The 17990-nt window shown below is 54.5% G+C and overlaps 1 protein-coding gene across 2 annotated transcripts; it reads right to left on the bottom strand.

Moving 5' to 3' along the window:
• Positions 1-10803: 10803 nt before the first annotated feature.
• TRIM47 (tripartite motif containing 47) lies at positions 10804-15334 on the bottom strand. 2 transcript variants are annotated; one of them, XM_074343725.1, is made up of 6 exons: positions 14553-15334; positions 13365-13460; positions 12927-13157; positions 12549-12747; positions 12029-12100; positions 10804-11761 (listed from the first exon to the last, which is right to left on the bottom strand). In XM_074343725.1, the coding sequence occupies exons 1-6, from the start codon at positions 15225-15227 to the stop codon at positions 11121-11123; spliced, it is 1914 nt and encodes a 637-aa protein (XP_074199826.1). In that variant the 5' UTR covers positions 15228-15334; the 3' UTR covers positions 10804-11120. The 2 variants fall into 2 exon arrangements, with proteins under 2 accessions (XP_074199826.1, XP_074199825.1); XM_074343724.1 differs by having other exon boundaries at positions 12029-12103; positions 14553-15330.
• Positions 15335-17990: the final 2656 nt, after the last annotated feature.

Genomic DNA, 17990 nt, shown 5'->3' on the forward strand with positions numbered 1-17990 from the left:
GCTTGAAGGAAAAGCCCCTGGGAACTAAAGCCCAGCTCTCTAGGGGAACACACGCTCGCTGGTGTTGGTGTCTCTGAAGGGGGCTCGAGGTACCTGGTTCTGCAAGGTTGGAAAGACTACAAACTGCATTTAGCTGCTGCTCAGGACCGGCAGCAGCCCCAGTAAAGCAGCCTTCCTGCGATGAGGGAACAGCCAGCAGCTGGGAAGCGCCTTTTCTTCTCCAGCCCTGCAAACCCTCTAGTGCCCCCTGTTGGCAGAGCCTGGCAGGGAGCAGCAAGAAATGGAGAAATGCGCCGCGCCCCCCCCCCCCCGCCCGGGTTGGGGGCGGGACAGGGTCCCAGCCCCAGCCTCCCAGAGCTCAGTTTAGAGGGTAGGCATTATGGGTTGACTTGTGTCCCCCTGTCAGCCGAGGGAGGCTGATGTGGGGTTCTAGGAGGTGAGCGGCCCAAACGAAAAAATGCATGAGGAGTTGCCATACTGCTGGACAGACTTCAGCCGGAGACACCATGGGGTTAACAACACTTTATTGCCACAGGGAGGTGCACCCTATGATGCACCTGTCTTGCTTTTATCTGTTTTCTGTCAGCACATGCGCGCTCTGAGTTTCTTTGTTCATTAGGCTTACAGAATATCTCTAGCACATGCGTACTTCTATTTTCTTTGTTCTACATCTTATATAATTGACGCATGCGTGGAGCAATTATTTACTGCATACTACAAACATGCTCCGATCGTGGCCTTGGGTCCCATGGCTATAACTCATTTCAATGCTCCGATCGTGGCCTTGGGTCCCACGGCCTTAACTCATCTCAACACCAGCTCACATTCCTAGGTCGTGGGAACCCTAGCTCACAGGGCGGAGCATTGTGCCCAAAGACCACAACAACAATACGGAGTACAGCATCCTACCAATACACAGACAGCAACAATAGCCAGGACAGTTAGGCTCCATCTCCAGGAGGATGTCAAGGATGACCACCAATTCTTCAGGGTGTCTTGAGTTACATGATCTATGCGATCCAATTCCTGATCTATTTCATGCAGTGCCTTAGCTACTTCCTTCTGGTGATCTGGTATATAGATACAACATTCAATATGTAACATAGCACATGTGCCACCCTGGCTTGCAGTGAGAATATCTAATGCCATTCTATTTTGTAAGACTACCTTTCGCATCTGGGTAGTCTCGTCTAACAATTCCTCTATAGCTCTTCTAGTAACATTCAGTACAGCTGATATGTGCTGAGCTAAAACTTCTACCTGCAATTCAACACTGATGGTCCCAGCACCAGGCAGGAACAGGGCCATGGGATAAAACCACCAAGCTGCACGCTTCCCGCAGTGCCACTGGGTGTGCAGTGGGTCCCAATTTGTGGGGTGCTCTGTCAAAGTGGGCCGGATATGTCCGGGCAAGTAAGCTCTACCCCAAGTACAGCGCCCTGTCCATTTAGCTGGGAGATAAGACCATCCGTGGATGCCACATACCCACAGATACCCTGGTGGCAGGAAATCAGTGGGTTTTGTGCCAATTAGAGGTCGTCCATCCCACCAGGTGGAGGCATTTACATTATAAGTAATTTTGGCACACAGCTCTACTGGGAAGCCACCCCACTGTGCGGTTTGGAGCCTCGTGTTCAAACCGCTGCTCAATACAGAGGGGGCTTAAGTTCCTCACTTTCACATGAACACTATTCATCCATCCCCACCCATTCCATACAGTCCTTCCAATTGGGGGGGGGGCATTGCCCCGCTCATGTTGGAGTATTTCTTCAATAGTCTGCCGCCGCAAGTCCCAGGGCGATCTCGCTGTCCTGTTGGCATTCCATCGAATCAAGGTGCTCCAATTAGCTCTGGACGCGGGGTGGAGGTGCCACGGCAGTCCATCTCCTGCATCTACAGGAAGTTCAGTACAGACCCAACAGTGAGAGACGTTGTGGACTCGCGCGAATGTGTGTGCCCAGGAGAACATGGTATTTGCTGTTACCCTGGACGGAGGGACAGAGCAGAGGTGGACACCATGATTGGCAAATCTCTCCCTTCTGGGAGGATGCAAGCTACTTTCTCATCCTGTGAGAGTACAGTGGCAGGAAGGGCTGTTCGCCCTGGGCGGTGGTACCACACCAACCCGCCCACACTAGGTTGGTTACACTCTGGGAGAGCTTCAGGAGCTATCAGTGGAATTGCCCAAAGCCGTAGGGCTTCTGCTCCTTTAAGTAGGGACACTCCTGTTTTCCCTAGAGTAACCTGCACATCAAAAGGCCATTCCCCCACTCGTGGGGTTACCTGCAGGGCTTTCTCTAGCCCATCGCCCCATGGTTCCAAAAGGGCTAGCCAGGGGCCTTCAGTCTGGACCTGATTCTTCCATGTCCAGGTGTCCTGTTTTCCTGAGTTCAACACCCTGGGGGCGCGTAATATTAACACATGCCCCACTATTGTGACATCGGAGGCATTCTGTACAGGCCCAACTCTGAGCCTCCGAATAGTCCCTTGCAATAACCTTTCCAGTGGGCTCATACCTGTACGGCGAGGTTGTTCATTCAAAAGACGTACCGCCTGCGGCAAGACACTGTTCCAGCCTCGCCCTTGTGGTTTGAGAGCCCTCAGTTTGTCCTTTAATAGGCCATTGTACCGTTCAATCATTCCTGCTGCTTGAGGACGGTAAGGCACATGCAATATCCAGTTAATATCATTTTCCTTGGCCCATTCCTGGGTCTGTTGGGCAGTATGGCAACTCCTCGTGCATTTTTTCGTTTGGGCCGCTCACCTCCTAGAACCCCACATCAGCCTCCCTCGGCTGACACTTAGCGTAGTCGGCAGGATGAGGTGAGTGCCCCTTCTGAACCCCCTGCCCCTGACGGGGATGCTCTGGTGGAAGCAAAGTGGCCCCTTACCTCTGTGTGGTACCCGGTGGCAGCCTATTTGCTGACGTGGGCTCAACCTGAGGATTGGGACACAGTGGCACCCCAGCCAGATGACGTTTGGAGGGCGTTGGAGCTGTTAGAAAATAATGTCCCATTAGCCCACCGAGAGGCAGCCGGGAGGGTGGCCTGGATGTTCTTATCTGTTTTACGGCATGCTAGCCAAGACATGAGAGATTTACAGATGCAAGTGGAGGAGTTGCAGTGCAAAGAAGAGGAATAAACACCTGCCAGTATCCCAGAAGACCCAAATAAGTCTGTAACTGTTTAACTGTTTCAGGACGGGAATATGCCTGGATTTTGTCTATTACTGCTTCAGGCAGCACTTTTGTCTTACCCAACCAGACAACACCCAAGAATTTGACAGAATATCCAGATCCTTGCATTTTGTCCTCGTTCATGGCCCACCCCCAGCCCGCCAGGGCTTCTCGCAGCGCTGTGGCACTGGCTTCCAAATCTGAAAGAGAATCAGAGGTTAGCATTATGTCATCAATATAATGGAACAAGCGAACGGTATCCGGTTTGCTCCACGTAGCCAGGTCCTGGGCCACTAGGCCATGACACAGTGTGGGGCTGTGCAGCTATCCCTGCGGCAACACAACAAATGTCCATTGTCTGCCTCCCCAGGTGAAGGCAAACTGTTCTTGGCTCTCAGGGGCTATGTCTATCGAGAAGAATGCATTAGCCAGGTCAACCACATAGTGACAAGTACCCAGTTCATGGGACAGTCAGTCCATCAAATCTGTTATATTCAGCACAGCTGCATGCATGGGGGGAGTGACTTTATTCAGTTCCCGATAGTCCACTGTCATCCTCCAGGAGCCGTCTGGCTTCCGCACCGGCCATACTGGAGAGTTATATGGGCTATGCGTAGCCCGAATTATACCGGCTTCCTCAAGCTTCAGAATAGTCTGTCCTATTTCCTCATGGCCTCCGGGCAATCGATATTGCCGGACATTCACCACTCGTGTGGCCTGTGGCAAAACCAAAGGTGCATGATGAGGATGCCCCCGTATAACTGTTTTCACCACACGGACTCTCAGGCGAAATTCCCCTTGAGTCGTCTGTATTTGCAATCCTTGCAAAATGTCTATCCCCAAAATGTATTCAGCTACTGGGGATATATGCACTTCATATGCAGCAGGGGGCAGACGGCCAATGCCCAAAATCAGAGTCACTCGTTTAACACACATTTGCTTGTTTCCATATCCTTCTATATCAACCCATGGTCCCTGAAAACGCTCCGGATTTCCATGCACCAGTGTAATTTCAGCTCCTGTGTCTACTAGTGCCAGCACTCGCTGTTTATTCATGGGGGACCAGTGAATAGTCAGCTCAACATGTGGCCTCCGGTCATCGGGGTGCCCCACGTCCCGAACACCTTGGCCTTCCTCCTGGTCTGGGAGGAAATCAGCAAAGGCCACCTCTCGGGCCTGAAGGGAGGTTGGCAATGGAGTATATTGTTGCTCAGGCCGTAATTTCTTCCATAAGGCCATCAGCACCTCCCTGTGGCAATAAAGTGTTGTTAACCCCATGGTGTCTCCAGCTGAAGTCTGTCCAGCAGTATGGCAACTCCTCGTGCATTTTTTCGTTTGGGCCGCTCACCTCCTAGAACCCCACATCAGCCTCCCTCGGCTGACACCCCCTCTAAATTCATATGTTAAAATCCTAACCCCCAGTAGCTCAAATTGTGACCTTATTTGGAAGTAGGACTGTTGCAGACATAATTAGTTAAGATGAAGTCATTAGGGTGAGCCCTAACCCAGTATAACTGGTGTCCTTACAACAAGGGGGAAATTTGGACCCAGACATGCACACGGGGGAACACCATGTGAAGACCAAGGCAGAGAGCTGCAGGGATCGCCCAGTATTATCAGCGGGCCCCCAGGAGCTAGGGGAGAGCCCTGGCATGGATTCTCCCTCTCAGCCTCAGAAGGGACCAACCCTGCCAACACCTTGATCTTGGACTCTGTCTGTTGTTTACACCACCTAGTTTGTGGCACTTTGTTACAAAAGCCCTAGCCGCAGTCGGCTGACTGCTACAACCGGGCTGGAGCAGAAAGATACCAGTTTGTCACAATCTCCAAACCTTGCTTTGCTCAAGTAAGAGAAGTTTCGCCATACAAGGCTCAGACAACGGGCATCTCAGCCGCTGCCCCGGTGACCAGAAGATTCCTCTCCCATGGAGAAGCTCTCTTATCCTCACGCCTTGTAAACCCCAGATTATCATTCTACCAAGGGGAAGACCCCACCCCTTCCCCCAACATGACTGAGGTTGAATTTCTTATCCTCTTGGCAAAGGGGAAGAAATTTATAATCGTATTTTATGATTTAGCCCATAATCAAATTTTATGATTTAGGAAACATTCCACAATTGACATTTCTTGTACCTGAGTGTTTTGGAGCAGATTCATGCTTGACACACCGCACTTTTTTCATCATCATTCAAAGAAGCCAGCAAGAGAAAGACAGCTGACAGTAACCGTCAGCTTCCTGCCATATGCTAGTGGTTGGTTGGTTGGGCTTCGAAGAGGGAGTGGCAGACACCATGTGTGGTGCCCCTGGATGGGGAAGTGAGCTATTTTGGGGCAGTTCATTTTGGCTGTGAGTATTTCAGTAACACAAGTTCCTTGCTCCTCCATCAGGGGGCCTGAGCCAAGGCTTGTCTGGGGCTGTTTCTGGTTGCTATGGAGATGAGCCCCACCCAGCGTTTCCCAGTCCAGACCTCCCTCCTCTGTCAAGTTCAATATCCCCAGACTCTGCTGCAAGCCCTCCTCTGAGTGATTCCTGCTGTAGGAGTGTTTACACAACGCTCCTGCTGTCTTTCCACTTCTGGGCCTCCAAAACCCCAAGAAAGACACAAGCATCCCCTCTGAAGGTGTCCCCACCCTAGCACGGGAAATCCACGCCTGGAGGGACCCCTCTGCAGGAGGGAGCTCAGGATGGGAGGGGCCGTGGTCGGGGGGAAGGGGGCTCTTGTGCATCCGGGCCCCTCCCTGCTATTTCTGGATCCTCCTTCCAAGAGTTGGGGGGGGGCTCCTCCCCATCTCCCCAGGGAGATGAAAACCCCTCTCTCTCTCATCCTCTTTTTCCCTCCTTAAGCCCCTCTGTCACTTAAATTATAGAGTGATTTTAAACTTTCAAATCGATTGTATTGTTTACCCTAGTGAGACCCCACCACGGCTTTCCACTTCCCTGTAGAAAACTCCAGAACACTTACCAGGCTCTGCTCGGCCAGGCTCACCGGCTACCTCCACTCCAGCCCCTTGCCCTCCTTACTTTGGCCCCCTAGAGTGCTCTGTCCGGAGCCCACACCCATCCTTTGTCTTGCTAACGAGTCTCAGCTGTCCCTTCAGGGCAGTCCTCCCTGGAAACGCCCCTCCCCCAGCCCTAATAGGGCCCCTTCTCAAGACCATTATCTTTTTCCTTTTTTTTTTTTTCCTGTTCATGGGAAATTTGTGTTTTGTTTTGTTTTGTAATGTAGGGGAGGCAAAACTTTTCTCCGCCTCAGTGGTAAAATACACTGTATACATCACATAAAATTGATCATTTTAAGTGTCCAGTTCAGTGGCATTAAGTACAATGACACTGCTGTAGAGCCATCGCCACCACCCATCTCCAGAACTTTTCCATCATCTCAAACTGAAACTCCGACCCCACTGAACACTCACTCCCCAATCCCTCCTCCCCCAGCCCCGGGTAACCACCCTCCTACTTTCTGTCTGTGAACTTGCCTAGTCTGGATGCCTCATCTAAGTGGAAACATACAAGATTTGTCCTTTCGCATTTGGCTTATTTCACTTAGCCTAATGTCTTCAGGGTTTATTCCTGTGATAGCATGTGTCAGAACTTCATTCCTTTTTAAAGCTAAATAATATTCTATTGTCTATTCAGACCGCATTTTCTTATCTATCCACCCGTCTGTCCAACCATGGGCACTCTGGCTATTGTGAATAGTGCTGCTATGAACATGGGTGTGCAAGTGTCTGTTCCAGCCCCTGCTTTTGGTTCTTTGGGGCACGTCCCAAGGGTGGAGTTCCTGCCCTTTTCTCGTATAGTACTTACTATAGCCGCAATTATCATGTGGCTGTTTGCATGGTTCCCGAGGGCCCAGGCATCTCTGCTTGGGCCACTCACTGCTGTATCCCTAGCCCTGAGTACAGTGCCCCACGCCGAATAAATACTATTGAATGAGTGAATGAAAATTTCCAGTCTTAGTGGGTGGGTCAAGATGTAGCATCCTCACAAATTTAGGTCTGGGCTAATCTTAGCTCCTGAAGAACAAATCCAGGGATCTCCCAAGGATTGACAAAGACTTCCAAGAGTATCGATTTTACTCATCATTCAAGAGAAATAATAACAATAACATTATTGAAAGCTCAACCTGTGCCAGATTTGTGCCAAGTGCTTTGCCTAAATGACCTCATTTAATGCTCAAGATAATGCCATGCAGTTCTTTTTTTTTTTTTTTTAACAGAGGTGCTGGAGATTGAACCCAGGACCTCATACCTGCTAAGCACAGGCTCTACCACTGAGCTATACCTTCCCCCAGTGCAGTCCTGCTCTTAATCTCTCTTACCTGTTTCTCGCCTCCCCCAACCTGCTGCCTTCTGGCAACCACCTGTTTGTTCTCTGTATCTGTGCACGCTGTTCTTCTATTATCCCTAATTTACAAGTGAGGAGAGTGAGGAACAGAGAGGCTAAGTACCCTGCCCAAAGGCACACAGCTAGGGAAATTGCCGAAGTGGAACTTTTAGCCAAGACTTTCTGATTCCAGAACTCACACACAACACCATTCTCCACTGCTGGGACAGAGAAGCGTTGTCCTTTATATTAAAGCAAAATCAGAGATATGATGGAGTGAAATTCAAAAACTGAATGTCGTTTAAAGACAAAGTACACAGGACATCAAAGAATCTGTCCAATACGTCCTGCCTGCCTCAGTGCTGGGTTCTGAGCCATGTTGGGGTGTGAGCTCCCTTCCTGGCCCCTTCTCTGAGAACGCTGGGAAGGAGGGCGAGGCTTCCACCCGGGAGAAGCCAGTGAGGACCACCCAGGGCCCCTCCTGCAGTTCTTAGACACCTTCCAGGAGATGTGATAGTGCAGAAAGGAAGTGACCTTGTGTTTCAGATTTTGAATGTTAGCATCAAATGGGAATGAGTGTTGGGCTTGGGCATGGGGCTGAATGGGACACAGACCCTGTAGCTGAAGGCTGTTTTCTTCCCAGGGGAGAAAACCCGGCACCAGTAGAGCCGCCTGCAAATCGCTGACCCTCCCAGTTCAGCTCCATCTTCCAGGCCAGGCTGTCCTTTTTAGCCACAGTCTCGGTCCAGCCTCATCCTGTGCCTGGGAGGAGGAGAGGTGAAGGAAAGCACTTCTGAGAGTTTCTTGAGAGGGGATGGAGGAGGAGGAAGAGGGAGGGAAGAGGATGCCTCCCTTTCCTCCCTGAATTGGTTAGGGGGTGGAGGAGGAAGCAGTGAGCCTTGTAGGACCCAGAAGCCCGCAGCTGCGGAGAGGGAAATGATGCTTTAAGTCCGTTGATCAGAATGTTGTTTGGAACTTCGGAGCTCATTTTCCCACAGAAACAAAGCTCAAGCGGCGGTTGGCTCCCTGCCTGTCCCAAAGGAGCCAGACTCAGCTAATAGCAACACAGCCTCAGAAGACCCTTCATGCTGTGCTGTCGGCTATTGTCTGAAGCTGGCGGGGCTCCGACTAGAGCTCCGGGGACCACAGATCCTCTGGCAGCTCCACCAAGGAAGGGCTCTGGTGGCCGTGGAAACTGGGCCCTGGGCTGAGGGCAGCTCTTACACAGGCAATGGCGCTGGGAAGCAGGGTGTGTGTGTGTGTAGACATTTCTAAGCGCAGGACATATCTAAGCCATGGAACATGGAGCAGGGGTCCTGGCCTGAGGAGCCTTGGGCAACTCCTCTTGTCTCTCAGCCTCAGTTCCTTCACCTGGAAATGGTGATGGGAGAGGTTTTGACTAGATCAATGGTTTTGTAACACTTTATCTTTTTAATAGCTTCTCCTTTTCTCAAGCCATCTTGGGTAAGTGTTGGCAGGGGCAGGGAAGGGCTCACTCCCTGGTGTCCCCCTCCCAATCAGCCAGCCGGCCCTGCCTCAGTGAGTCTCCTCAGAATTCCAGGTGTTCTCAGAGCATGTTTGAAAAGTCACTGGGCTGCATCCACACACACAAATGCACACACACCCAGGCAGACATATACACTAATGCACACACAACAGACACACATACATACACAGAGGCATGAGGACAGACACAAACACAGAGACACGCAACATAGACACACATAGACACTTACAAAAATACACACATAGGCAAAGAGATACACCCAGAAACACTTAGACTTACACACACCCCATCTTATCCTAGAGTCACAGAAAGTGCAGCAGGGTTGCAGGTAATGCTCCGGGCTGGGGAAGGGGATAACACTAAAAAACCTGGGGTCAGCCCAGCCAGCAACCTGGGAGCTGTGCAGCCCTTGGCAAGACAGTCCCCTTCCTTGAGCTGTAAATCTGTTAACACCGGGATTTAAGACTAAGTTGCACAAGGTTACATGAATCTTTGGAAGATGCCAATCATTCTGCAGGGATGCTGTGACTGCAGATTTGACTAGTCAGGCCCAAATTCCAACCAGGAAGCCTGAATTCCAACCCCGTCAGTCTAATCCACATTCTGTGACACGCCAGGACCCTGCAGGATCAGGGACCTGAGGGTTCTCTGTAAAGGGAGTGTGTGGGTGAGGAGTGCCAGGCTGGGGAGTGGGAGGGACCATATGAAGGTGGGAGGCTCCCAGAGGTGAGGGGACTGTAGCAAGCCCCCACTGGTCCACGTTGGGACAGCGACAGGAGCAGCCTCCTCCATTGCCCCAGGCCCCCTGGCTGTCAAGGAAACGGTGTTAAGAACACAGAGCACCAGGAGCCAGGAGGCCCCGCCTGGAAAAACAACATCCTGGCTGCTAGGGCACAAGCAGGCTCTGTGGGAGGGGCTATTTTTAGCTGGTGAGGCAGCGATGCAGGACTTGTATGGCCTTGCTGTCTGGCTGCATAAGTCACCCACTGTCCCGCCTGACCTCGGGCCAGGGCTGAGAGGTCTTTGTCTGCTCCTGCTCTCTAGGTCAGGTGCTCCCTGGGCTGTGCCTGAGTCACAAGAGAACCCGGGCAGGAGGGGGCTGGCCTGGGAACACACTCACCTTGTAGCCTCAGGGAGCAAGTCTTCCCCTTGAAAGCAGAATGTGGGCATCCCAAGATGGGATGGAGGTTCTGGGGCAGCAGGGAGCACTGAGCCTTCCTGGGAGAGAAGCAGAGGTCTGCTAGGGCGTAGGGCCCCGCGTCTCCCCAGCATGGTAGGGAGATGTGAGGCAGATTCCAAAGGAGGACATGCGTCCTTTGAGCGTAGAGGTCCTCAGCTCCAGCCACACCCTGGGTTCAGCTCAGTCATATCCTTGTCCCTCATGGGCTGAGAAGGTATGTGTATGAAACTATAGGTCTGGAACTTTCTCACCCACGCCCAAGAGTCATGCTCTGCTCTCGAGGGTGTGAGGTCTGCATTTAATCCTGGGCACAAACACCATTAGGCAGGTCCAGAACTCAGCCGTGGCATCAAGGATGAAAATAGCTGATGGGAACCAGACTTTCCAAAGCAAACACTCGGGCAGCGGGAATGACTGTGGGGCTGGGCCCCTACAGGAGAAGCCACCTCTAGCTGCCCCTGCCCAGAACCAGGGAGTAGGGGTGCCCCAAGTTGAGGCACCTCATTTCAGCCCGCTCCTCCCGGGCCAGGGCTCTCCCTCCCAGCAGGACCAGGTCTTGAAAGATGAGAAGCACTGGGAATTCTTGGTGGGTGGAGAGAAGGGTAGAAAAGGGATTAGTCATTCAACAAATGTTTATTGAGCACCTACTATGTGCCAGGCACTGGCCCGGGAACCTGGGAGAGGAAGGGTCAGGGCAGCCTGGGGCTGACTGATTTGTGGCTCCTTCTCCCAGAAACAAGGCCTGCAGGGGCACAGGGACTGGGGAGCCTCCTCCCTGGAGGTGGAAGGCCATGTATCTGGAAGGTGGAGGCCTCTAGAAAGGAGAAGACTGGGGAATGTGTGGGACTCCGAGGCCGGTGCCTTCCCTGGGGCAAGGCGAGTGCAGAGAAGCAAGCTCCCCAGACCCCGGGGCAGTTCTGTGCCCCCTGCATCACCTCCTCTTCAGCACGGATATGCAGGACTTCTTGAGGGGCCCTATCTGCAGATGCGCATCCACGCTCTCCAGGAAGAAGGCAGGCTTGAGCCTGCGCGTGAAGAGCGCCGCAAAGTGGCTGTCCAGGCGGCTCTGGAAGGGGTCCACGGGGGAGGCTGGGGTGCCGCTCCGGCGGGCCCGGGAGGCCCTCAGCCTCCGCAGAAGGCTCATCTTGCCATCCCGCACGGCATAGAAGGCCAGGGCTCGGTCAGCGTATTCCAAGCAGACCCCGACCGTGGGAGAGAAGGGGTCAGGCAGGGCCACCTCCAGCCCGTGGAACCAGACGGAGAAGCTGCGTCCGTTCCACTGCAGGCAGCAGGAGTGGGCATTGCGGCCGAGCCGGCCCCGGTCATAGGGCTCTTGTGGGGAGAAGTCTTCGGCCATGACGCCTACACTGACCCAGCCCTCGATGATCTCCACCTCCCAGTAGTAGGTGCCCCGGTCCAGGGCGCCCTGGCCCAGCACCTGCTCACAGTGGGTGAAGCGGGTGGGCGACTCGGGGTAGTTGATGGGACACAGCACCCTCTTCACACCTTTGGTTCCAAACAGCTGCAGGAATTTGTCTGCCGTGTCGCTGTCCAGGTCCACAATGTAGGCAACTGCTCCCACAGAGGGGAGAGAGACGCAGGGCTCAGGTTCAAGGTCAAGTGGATGGCCCCTCCCTTAGGTGCCCACCTGCCCAAACACAGCCTCTCCCCTCCTCTGGAATCAGCACAACTCAGCCACCCTGGGGAGTACCCCTGAGCTGATCTAGTTCACCCCATAAACGAGGGAGAGGAATCCAAGCCCTGGTGTGCCAGGACCCAGCCCAGCAGGCTTGGGAGGGCCCAGAGTGAGCAGAGGCGTGAGCCCAGGTGTTTACTTACACTTGAGGAAGTAATCCCGGGGAGCCTCACTCTCCAGGTTGTTGGTGCTATCAGGGTCCTGGGACTCAGTATCTGCTGCAGAAGAGGAGACAGTGGGAGGGGGTGTCCCCAGTGGCCCGTGGCCCAGCTGCTGTGCAAGGGTGACCCCCTTCTGAACCTGGGACCTCCTCCTTCATCCTCCCATCATCCCAAGCCACCTGGGGACAGGCCCACGTCCAAATATGGTGCCCTGTGTTCACCCACATGCCTGGTCCTTGGGTTCTGCCCTCACTCCATTCCCTCCCTGGGTCTCAGCCCTTCTGAAGCTGGAGGGTGAACTGGGGAGGCCCTCTCTACCCGCTGGGCTGTGGCCAGAGGGGCTGACTCGTGATTACAGGGTGGTGGCTTCAGTCACAGGGCAGGATTTTGGGTCCCACCCCATGCGAGGCACAGTTTCCATCCTCCACTCCTGAATGGGCACCAGACCTGGGGGCCTGTGCAGAAAGTCTGGGCAAGGGTGAGTCACTCGAGGGGCACCCACCTTCTGGGCCTGGCTTCTGCAGCCCGTCCTCCTCACTGCTCAGCCCCCGCAGCCGCTCCCACTGCCTGGTGCAGGCTGAAGCCACCATGTCTTTCACTGCCCGCACAGCCTGGGATGACTTGGTGAAGCTGAGCTCCTGCGGGGGACCAGGCCCAGGGCCACACCCCTCCTCCAGTGTCAGCCTGAGTGCCAGGAGCTCCTGTGCCAGACAAATGCCCATTAAGGCCCTGCTGGCCACAGCTCCTCCCAGCTGGGTGGGGGACAGCTCTGCCAGGAGGCTGGCATAGCCCCAAAGGCCAGGCACCCACTGCCCTCTCCTTACTCCACCTCTTTCCTACCCGTTTCTGTGCCCTCTCTGGCCCGCAGAGCTGCCCTCACCTGCAGGAAACTGACTGAGTCAGCTTCGGGGACCTGACTGAGGTTGTGGCGGGCCCGGCTGAGCCGGCCACGCTGTTCCTCCTGCCGCCGCAGGTCGCCCTGGGAGCGGCCCAGCATGGTCGCCTCCCCCTCATCGATGAAGCCCAGCACCTCTGTCTGGAACCTCTGGAGGATGGCCACAGCCTCAGCAAACAGCCGGCTCACCCTCTCCCGCTCTGCCACGGCTGCACTCTGCACAGGACGACAGAGGGGACAGAGATGAGGGCAAAGAACATCACTGTTTGGCCATCCTTCCCAGATCCCACCTTCCCACTCTGTCCTCTTGTAGGGACAGAGACACCAGCACGAGCTGCCCTGTATGTATGCCAGGTCAGGAGAGATGCTGCCAGGAACCTGCTGCAGGAGTGGACTGGGGTGGGGGTTAGGACGGGATCTGACCTTGATGAGGGCCACCGTGCGCCGGGACTGTGCGATGCTGGCGCCCAGCTCATCCATGCGGTCCTCCACAGCGCTCAGGACTTTGGGCTGCTCGGCCTGCAAATGACACCCTCTAGGAGTAGGGGTCTGGCAGATGCTCAGCCCCTCACTGGGGTCCCAGGCCTCATGCAGGGGGAGAAGAGGGGCAACTTGGGAGTGGCATCTGTGCATAGGTGGGACTGGGAGTAGCCATGATGTCCTATAATCTGCCAGCAGTGTCTCAAGCCCAGGCTGATGCCTTTCCCAAATGCCAGGGGAGAGGGCAGGCTGGCTAGCTGTGGGGTGTCTGCCTCTCCTTTGACCCATGAGCAAGTATAGGGCCCCCTACCGTCCTCAGTGTTACCAAATTCATATGAGAACTTCTTCAGTGGGGAAGAGGCAGAGAATGAGAGTGGGGAGGGGGCGCTGCACAAGAGGGCATTCAGCTGTTCTGGAGTACACGGTCCCCAAAAAGTCTGTGTCCCCAATTCAGGACTTAAAAAAGGGGATTCCGGGCAAATCCCCTGGGTCTTATGAGTCACTGCTCCAGGCAGGAGAGACGGAAAATCCCAAGGCCAGAGGCGCCAAGACCGGGCTGGGGGCCAAGGGAAACTGGGGGCGGAAGTAACGGGATGGACAGAGCGCACACGCTCCCACCAGGGGCCCCCAGAACAACTGGACAGAGCAGTCTGTGTGCTCGGCCCACCCTCTGCGGCACTCCATCGCCTGCCACACCCATGTAAACCCGCCACACCAACCCAGGCAAATCTGAGCTAGGACTCGCATGAACCCGGCCGGCCGACCGGCGCAGCAGCCGCGCCACGGGAATCCGCCCGCCGGGACCTCGCGGACCTAATCGGGTTCCTTGATGCTTTAGAGCCCCACGGGCCCCGGCCCAGCTTCAGGCCTCTGGCCCGCTTTTCGCGTCCTTTTCTCATTCTCACTGGGCCCCTCCATCCCCCCAGTTCTCGTCTGGAGCGGTATGTCCCACAGCGAGCGGATAACACTGTCAGGACTAGAAGGGACCGCAAAGATCCTCAGGTTAGAGGAAGAAATTAAGACCCAACCTGGGAAGGATGGGGATGGGGGGGTCCCGGGCCCTCGGGGGCCTTGCGAGGCGGGTCACCTGCACCAGCCCGCTCCCGCCCATCCGCAGCGCCCGTGCCCCACCTCCTGGAGCGCGCGCTCCTGCTCCAGCGGCACGAGCTCGTGGCCTCGGTGCTCCTGGGCTGCGCAGGCCTCGCACAGGCACACGCGCTCCGCGCGGCAATAGCGCTCGAGCGGCCGCAGGTGGCGTGGGCACAGGCTCTCCTCCAGCCGGCGCAGCGGCGGCACCAGGCGGTGTCCGCGCAGCGCGGGGCTGCGCTCGTGCGGGCCCAGGTGCGCGGGGCAGAAGGAAGCGAGGCAGGAGAGGCAGGAGAGCGCGGCGGGCATGGCGGCGCCCTCGGGGCACGCGTCGCAGCGCACCGGCTCTTCGCCCGCCGGCCAAGTCTCGGGCGCGCAGGGCGCAGACGGCTCCGGGGCGCTGGGCGGCGCACTGGGCGCCGCCGACTCCGGGGCTGGGCCAGGGCCGGGGCCGGGGCCGGGCCCGGGACCCGATCCCTGGCGGAGCTGCAGCAGCTCGGACAGCGTGTGGTTCTTGCGGAGCTGCAGACCGTCGGGGAAGGGCTCCTGGCACAGCGGGCAGCGGGCCGTGCCTCCCGGCCCACCGGTTCCACCCGCGCCGCGGTGGGGCCAGAGTGCGCCCAGGCAGGAGAGGCAGAAGTTATGGCCGCAGGGCAGCGTCACCGGCTCCCGGAGCGACTCCAGGCAGATGGGGCAGCTGAAGGGCCCGCTGCCGTCCATGGCTCCGCGGCCGCCGGGGCACCGCCTGTGCTGCTCCCGCCTGGGAGGGACCGGGACCGTTCGCGCTTTGGCGCCGCCCGCTGGGACCAAAGCCAAGGGTCCGGCCCCTGCCCGCCCCTGGCTCGGACCGCCCCCCAGCGCCACAGGCCGGCCTGCCCGTCCGAGACACCTGGCCCCAGCCCAGACTGCGCGGGGCGGCCTCTGGGCCTTCCTGACCCCGAGGGGCTCCTGGACGACAGCCCCTCCTGGGCCCGCCTTTCGGCGTTCTGCATGGTCAGGGCAGGGCGCTGCTTAAAGAGGAGAGAGAGAGAGGGCGGAGGGCAGAGAAGGTGAGGGGGGCACACTGGGAGCTGGGAAAGAGTTCACCCCTCCATGACCCACCCCCCAAAATTACCCTATCCCATGGCCTCCCAGGAGTTCTGAAGGGGCTGGGCGACCCTACTGGGTCACGCCGGCACCTCTGCGCTCCAGACCCCTTCGCAGCACCGTTAGCAAATTGCTGAGCTGCTGATGGCAGAGAAAAATAACTGCTGATGTGCGCATGTTTTTGCGCCATAGCGACTCTATTTACCCCCGACGGGGAACTTGGGCTTTTCCAAACCTGAAATGGGAAATTGAAGTCATCCTCAAGTCCGTCGTTTGAAGAATTCAGTTCCGGTCCACGGACACTCACGTGGTGTGCCTGGACTAGGGGTGTAGGTTCCTCAAGTGGAGGCGTTTGCTAAGGCTCATCCAACAGTGCCCTTAAAATGGTGTATTTTATTATATGTAAATTATACCTCAATAATGTTAAGTCAAAAAAAGTAGACTGGCAACAAAATGACTAATGTAGCATTGGGTTACAACCCAAAATATAAAATAAACATCCATGAGTTCACGCTGATATAAATAAATGACTGGATAAATAAATAAATGAGGGAGAATAGACAAATTACCCATCCAGAGGAATTCAGAACAGTTTTGGTAAATACTCCAAGGTGGCGCATGACTTCCCACTCCAAAGTGTGGGCTGTGCCTAATGACTTTCTTCCAAAGGGAGCAGGAGAGTAACTTTACAGAGGAGAAACCTGATGAGCATGGACCAACTTGACCTCAGCCAGGTGAGCAAGGTCAGCAACAGCAGTGGTAAGCATGTGGACAGTAAGTACCCTTGATATGACATCATCTTTCTCCCCAAAATCCATAACCCTGGGCTAATTAAGATTAAAACCTCAGACAAATCCTGTTGGAGAGACAGACTGCACAGCGCCTGACCAGTACTCCTTGAAACTGTCACAGTTATCAAACGAAAACAAGGAAAGTCTGAAAAACTGTTACAGCCAGGAGAAACCTGAGGAAACATGATAGCTAAATGTAATGTGTATTCTGGACATGCTCCTGAAAGAAAAAAAAAAAAAAGGATGCTAGGGAAAAAACTAAGGAAATTCACATAAATTATGGAATATAGTGAATAAGAATGTACCATCGTGGGCTCTTTAATTGTGACAAATGTCCCACAGTCATGTAACAAAAGGGGAAATTGGGAGGGAGGTATATGGGAACTCTGAATCATCTTTGCAACTTTTCTGTAAGTGTGTAACTATTCTAAAATTAAAAGCTCATTAAAAAATATAGAATAATTGAGGCAATGCTTCCTACCCCAAGGCCAGCAGACCTCCTGCTGATGGGAGGCCAAAGTGCAAAGAGTAAAGGGGTGAAGAAGATCTGTCCACCTAGAGCTGGGCTTAGCCTTTTGCCCTGTGCAGGGCAGGGGGCTCTCGAAGCCTAGTACAGCCTCCGAAGCCTTTCCACAGTAACGCTTTCAAATGCACAAAACAAAATGCATAGGATTCCATGGAAACCAATAACACTGAGATACAGGCACAAAATATGAAGAAAAATCTGTGGTAAAGTTATGTATGTGTTTCTTTAACACAAGGACAAATAAGTAAAAAGATCTGATGAGGCCTAAACATTTACTGTATTTTTGAAATAGTGGTGATTATAAAAATACTTCAAGTTCTCTGTCACCTCCGTAATGTGCTATGAAAAATCTGTAATTTCTATTGGTGACCAGTCACAGGTATTGCTAATATCATTGTGGTGTGTTCTCTCCATTCGGAATAGAAAGAAATGGTAAATTTCAGTTAGAGGACAGTGAGAATAGAGTTTCCACCCCAGCTCCCAAGACCCCAGGTTAAAAATGTCTAATTTAGAAAGATGCTGTGGAGGGGAGGGTATAGCAGCTCAAGTGGTATAGCGAGTGCTTAGCCTGCACAAGGTCCTGGCCTCAATCGCCAGGACCTCCTCTAAAAAATAAATAAATAAGCCTAACTACCTAACCCCCCAAAAACTAGAAAGATGCTATATAGAGCCTCCTGGAAGGAGAGAAGAAAACTAGGATCTATTAAATATTAACAGAGAGGTGGGATCCACTCCTGGGGGATTCACGGGGAGGGGGAGGGAGAACGTGGAGGCCTGCATGAAGGAAGTGGCATTTGAGCTGGGCTTTCAGACTGCTAGGACTCAGGTGGGCAGAAAGCAGGGTGGGAAAAGATCTTCCGGGCAGAGGAGTAGCAGAGGCAACCAGCCTGGGTGTGCCCAATTTGGCAGGAAGGCGGATAATGAGTTCCATAGGAAGCACTTGATCTTGACTGTACAACTGTCGCTTGTTTGCCAAGACGCAGGAACAGTTCAGAGGCTCAGACATCAGCGCTACCCTGCCCGGAGGCTGCCTGGGCTTGCTGAGACCACAGACCCGCCTGGTTCTGGAGGGGAGAGAGG

Source organism: Camelus bactrianus, chromosome 16 (genome assembly GCF_048773025.1).
Source record: "Camelus bactrianus isolate YW-2024 breed Bactrian camel chromosome 16, ASM4877302v1, whole genome shotgun sequence".
NCBI classification, from domain to species: Eukaryota; Metazoa; Chordata; class Mammalia; order Artiodactyla; family Camelidae; genus Camelus; species Camelus bactrianus.